Below are 5,331 nucleotides of genomic sequence, written 5' to 3'. Positions count from 1 at the left end.
TGCTGAAATAATATTTTAAGGGCTAACCTAAACCCCGGATGCTATCTTCAAGGTTACAAAGCAATATAAATTATATTTTTGGCAAAATACATATCTTTTTTGACATAATAGATGGTTAAGGATGAGATGCCTATGAAAATTTACACAGTATAAAACAGGCACCAGTGTGACACTGGTATACAGATCAATAGTTAATTGTTAATACTAATTCTCTATCTTTGCAGGCTCATTAAAACTGGTTGGGAAGCCCAAAATCAATAATTTCTGTAGTAGATAAAAGAAAATCCATAGCAATAAAAGCAAGAAATTATGAAATAGCCATTAAAGATATCGGAGATCTAAAAGAAAAGCAAGAACTAGAAGATACATAATACCATAGTTCAGGCTTTCATTGCCTATTTGGACTGTTGCAGTATCTTCTAATTTGTGGCATCGTTCCAAATAAGGCAGAGAATGAATAAAGCAACCAACCAACCAATCAAGCACATGAAATATTAGTTCTATAATGCTCTAAACCAACAAAGACCATTCCCCCCAAAATCAAAACATGTTCACTAAATCATCCAGTTTCCCTAGATAGTCAGAAGTTTTTCTTTTCACTTAAAATCAATTGTCTTATAATGGAGGTACAAGTGAAGGTCTGACTGACAGATTTGGGCATCTATAGATCCTGGTTTTAAAGGTATGCAAGTTTAAAAATGTGACTCAATTATGTATTACCTCATCTTTATAACTGTTTCAAATTTTATGTCATACCAGGCTATCTATCTGCCAATAATGTGATTATTAGAGAAGACTAAATAAGATTACATGATAAACATTTCTACCTTCAAATGCCAAATAACTAGAGCCTTTCATGACTGAATTAGTCTCTATTCCTAGGTGTTCCCGAGGCCACATTCTTTACAAGTTCCCATTATTATGTTCATAACTTCATTTTTATGTTGGTTACATACTCCTCAAAGAAGGAATTTCAAAACTGAGATATTAGCTGTGATCTCTTAAAATTCATCACTTAGCAGCCAATAACATTTAGCAGCAAATATATAAAAAATCTTTCATAAAACTAAAGTCTTTCACTTTCAACCTCAGTTACACCTAGTTCAAACTTTTGCTCTACCCTGACAGTGTGAGCTATGTGGCTCTCTGCGCCATAAATTCCTCATCTGAAAATGGGAAAAATAATATCTACTTCATAGGACTGATATACAGTTCACTGACATACTGTAAATAACATATTTGGCCTACATATTGCATATAACAATGTCTAAAAACTTCTAAATACAGTTTTTCTTTCTTGATAGAATTAAAACATTTATGTTCTTCCTTTTCTGCCTCACATTCCCCCTTCTAGTTTAGAGATGGATTCTTCTGATGATCTCTAAGGAATAGTCTACCACCTAAATATTCTAGTCTAATAACTATTTTATCATAGTGATAAGGTAGATAACAACACAGATTATTAACTTCACATTACAAATGAGAAATCAGAAAATGAGAGATTTGTGAGTCAGCAGTGGATAAGTTTAAATTATTGCCATGAAGGAGACTGGGCAATTTCCTACAGTGCTTTAATGTAAGAAAAAGTATCCTTACCTCCAAGTCCAAAAATAAAGGCTATTCCAAAGCTACTGGACAAATACTAACCACCTCTGAGAGTACTTTCTCGTAAAGCAAATGGTACCTGGAAGCACCAGAAACCTATATTCTAGGTGTGGTATGACTTCATTCTCTTAGCCAGGGTGCCTCAACACAATGGAATTCTTATTTAAGAATAAATTTAAAACCTAGAAGACAGGGAAAAAGAATAGTGCACAATCTTTTGCCTTCATCGCATTAGCTGTGTGTGTGTGTGTGTGTGTGTGTGTGTGTGTGTGTGTGTGTAATCAATCCAACACCTTGGTTTCTGGTGTATTAGCGCAGATTTTTAAAAAAAACACATTAAGACTTTGGTGGCTTTTTAAAATTATTAAACTGGTTTTTCAAAAACGACTCTCCTACAACACCGAGACTACTATTTGGCTCTCCCAAGGTTATGGCTGCAACTCCTTCTATCCAACCCTTCACCTTCCACACCCACGCGCCCATTTTTCCTGCTAGGCATTTCCGCGTTTTTCCTGCCAGGCATTTCAGCAGGAACCCTGCCGCCAGGACGTTGTGAAAGCGCTCTGAGCCGCCACGCCTCCTCGGGCCTCACTGCTGAATAGGTGAGAAACCTACCATGAAACTGGGCCTTACCCAGATCTCTTTGTTACATTTGTAAATAAAAGAAGATCAGATCTCAAAAACGTATTTGGTTTGGGAAAGCTATGGTGCTACTCAGACAGGAAATACAATCGTAAAGGGAGGACAAACTCTCTACGGCCCCATGGTTTCCTAAAACCCCGTACACACTAGCTTGGTTTCTCAGAATGAAAATGTTGTCACTTACTCCTAAGAAAAAAAAAAAAGCTGAACCTTACACAGATTTGCTTTTAACTGTCAAAAAAATAAAAAAATCCCAGAGAGATTCCTGCTGCCTAACAAATAATCTAGGATTACAGCATCAAATCTGCTGTAACAATAACAAAATAAATTCCAAATTGTTTCTTCCTTTGACAAATACCCAAAATAACTTCCATAATTTTAATACCAGGTAAAACAGTTTTATTACAAACAATACCAAACAAATACTTTATTCCTACTAATTGTTAGTGAGACATTGGCCACATTAAAAACTAGGAGATAACCTTGGGAGAGAAGTGACTTATTCAAATTACAAAGGCTAAATAAAATGATAGAGAAATAACAACATTCAGACAAAAAGAATCACATGCTATTAATAATATAATACATACAATACAATAATATAATAATATAAATATAATTTATTATGCTAATAAAATAGTTCATTTTCATACTTTGAATATTATATTATTCTTTCAAAATATAAAATATACTTCTCATTTATTTTAACTACTGACTAACAAATTTAGTGTAGATTATCAAGAGTTCTCAATATTCAATATCTTCTGTCATTTAACCTAGACTTTAAAAAATAAAACCTGTGGATAAAGGAATCCTTTAAGTTGAGAAAGGGAAAGACTCTTTTGAGCATCAAAAATAAAGACAATATTTGATGAAAATGTTATGTTTACCTATCCAAAGACTCAGAGGTAAAATTATGAAAGATGTTTAATTGCCCTTGTGTGGGCAGTAATAATACGTAGTACACACTTCAAACTTCATCAAGAAATTTTTTAATGCCTCCAAAAATATGAAATTGCAAACCCTGAATGAAAAAGAAAAGCCAGAATAAAGCCCCTTAAAATCTATAACAGTACAGAAGAATGAATAAAACAACTGGTAGTGTTTCCACAGCTGGGTAAGACCTCATCCTTCACTAGTGCCACTAACCTTGAGAGCTACCTAACCAGAGGGCATCCTCTAAAAACTTCGGTTATGAAGTTACTACTAGAGATGCAAAAACCAAGAAAGATTAGGGGAGTGAGATATGAGGTCAGAGACAAGAGTAAGGACTGAAGCCACCAACTTGTACTTAATTAAAATTTTTCATATACATGCAAAAGGCAACGAAAGCAGGCAGGCACACACATACACACACCAGAACACATTCCAAGAAAAAGAGAAAGAAAAAAACCTATTGGGTACAAATTCAGATCAAATCTATTAATATTAGATACAAATCAGATACAGGAAGGGGTAGTAGTTCATTATGAGTCTACTTGAAATTCCTGAAATGCAGCTACGAAACCTGTCTAACATCTTCTCTTCCTGGTGTTCTAACAAGTCATTTAAAATGCATTTTACAAGCTTAGGGCAAGTTGTGGGATGAGGAGTGCTAGATACAACTCAAAACCTGTCCCCTTCAGCTCCAAACCTGCCCCCAGAGAAAAGACAGTCTTACTGGAAAAGACACCGAAACACAGAGGACAGAAAAGAGGAGGTAGTGGGGTGAACAGAGGGACAAAGGGTAAGAGCAAAACGCCACGAATCCCATGGTTACCTGAACTTCTCTTCGCTTTCTCCCTCTTCACAGCAAGTCGCCTGGGTTATAATCTCAGAATCCAACCCAAAGACACTGTCATCCCCTGAAGTGCTACTCTCACTTTCAGTCTCCATCTTGTATTAAAAAAAATTTAAACCTCCAGGCATGGAATAAAGAGCACCAACGTTCACGTTGTTCAGCTCTATTTACACACTCTCAGGTGCGTGGCTGGTATACCAGTGACAGGTGATGGTGCTGGTTTAATTACAGTCGGGTGCAGACAGGAAATCACAGGCATCTGACTGCCCCACTGGTGACACCTGAACCCTCCCACTGCCTTAGGCTTTGTGACCTACTTAACCAAAAGCAGAATCCAAATGAAGGTGATTTTTCACTAATTATCTATTCTTTAAGTAACTATCTTTCTTTTCTCAAAGTTTCCAGTTAATAAGTTAAAAATAGGTATTTTCAAAAAGCAGGCTTTTCTTTATTTTCATGCTTTTGCGATCTCAGACTTGAGAAAGGTAAACAGAAAACTAGAAAGGATAACACTATATATGTAAAGGTCTCCAGGGCACAATTATAGATCTTATAGTTAAGGAGGCTTACTCACAATTAATAGAGAAGATAAGCATGGTCTAGCGACCTGCCCAGCTTCATGCCTTCCAATCTTTCCTTCCTCTCAATAATAACTGCCATATACACCTTTGCTCAGGTATCCAGAGGGAGACAAAAAAGCTGGGCTTGTCCGTGATCCTTTAAAGAAATTACAAGTTGAAAGATGCTAACAATCACATCAAAAAGAAGCATGCAAAATTTGTACACATTTACACTGCAGATGGAGGCAATAAAATGATTTGCTGGGAAATGAATGAAAACTATACAGCATGATTCTGTCAACAAACACAACTGTTAGTTAGAAACAGCCATGCTGGTAACAACCCTGACATGTCCTATCTTCGCGGTTATTCGTCTTTTACTAAGCAGCATCAAACTACTGAGCCCTGACTTTTCATTAAATCTGATTAAAATTTTTTGAAGCCATCATTGGGCTATTCTTGAATTTTCATATTGAAAATAAGAAAAATGAACCTCTAGCCGACTTTGCTTATACCTTATTCCCCTCTACAAAATTACAACTAATACACAATGTTATTGTCTTAATCTTGATGCTTCACAAATTCCTATTGTTTTAGTCTAAATAGAAACTAAAATTTATTGTCAAACCTGAGAATAGATTTAGAAAACAAACTGTTCTTGATAGCAGGTGACTGGTAAAAACTGAACATTTCATAAAGACGTATCTTGCAGAGTAGTCTAATAATTTCCACTCATGACAAATC

At 35.6% G+C, this 5,331-nt stretch overlaps 1 protein-coding gene across 1 annotated transcript in view; it reads right to left on the bottom strand.

Annotated features, from left to right (window-relative positions):
- The window catches only part of ARHGAP32 (Rho GTPase activating protein 32), a 297,626-nt gene extending 293,504 nt beyond the window's left edge, over positions 1-4,122 (bottom strand). The window contains exon 1 of the mRNA XM_012651646.1: positions 4,007-4,122. Coding sequence (XP_012507100.1) covers positions 4,007-4,122 — 116 coding nt within the window. The remainder of the gene's footprint in view (positions 1-4,006) is intronic.
- Positions 4,123-5,331: the final 1,209 nt, after the last annotated feature.

This window comes from Propithecus coquereli, unplaced genomic scaffold (genome assembly GCF_000956105.1).
Source record: "Propithecus coquereli isolate 6110/MARCELLA unplaced genomic scaffold, Pcoq_1.0 Scaffold36, whole genome shotgun sequence".
Taxonomy (NCBI): domain Eukaryota; kingdom Metazoa; phylum Chordata; class Mammalia; order Primates; family Indriidae; genus Propithecus; species Propithecus coquereli.
The sequence above is the reverse complement of the archived record's forward strand: the minus strand, read 5'-3'. Positions and strand labels throughout refer to the sequence as shown.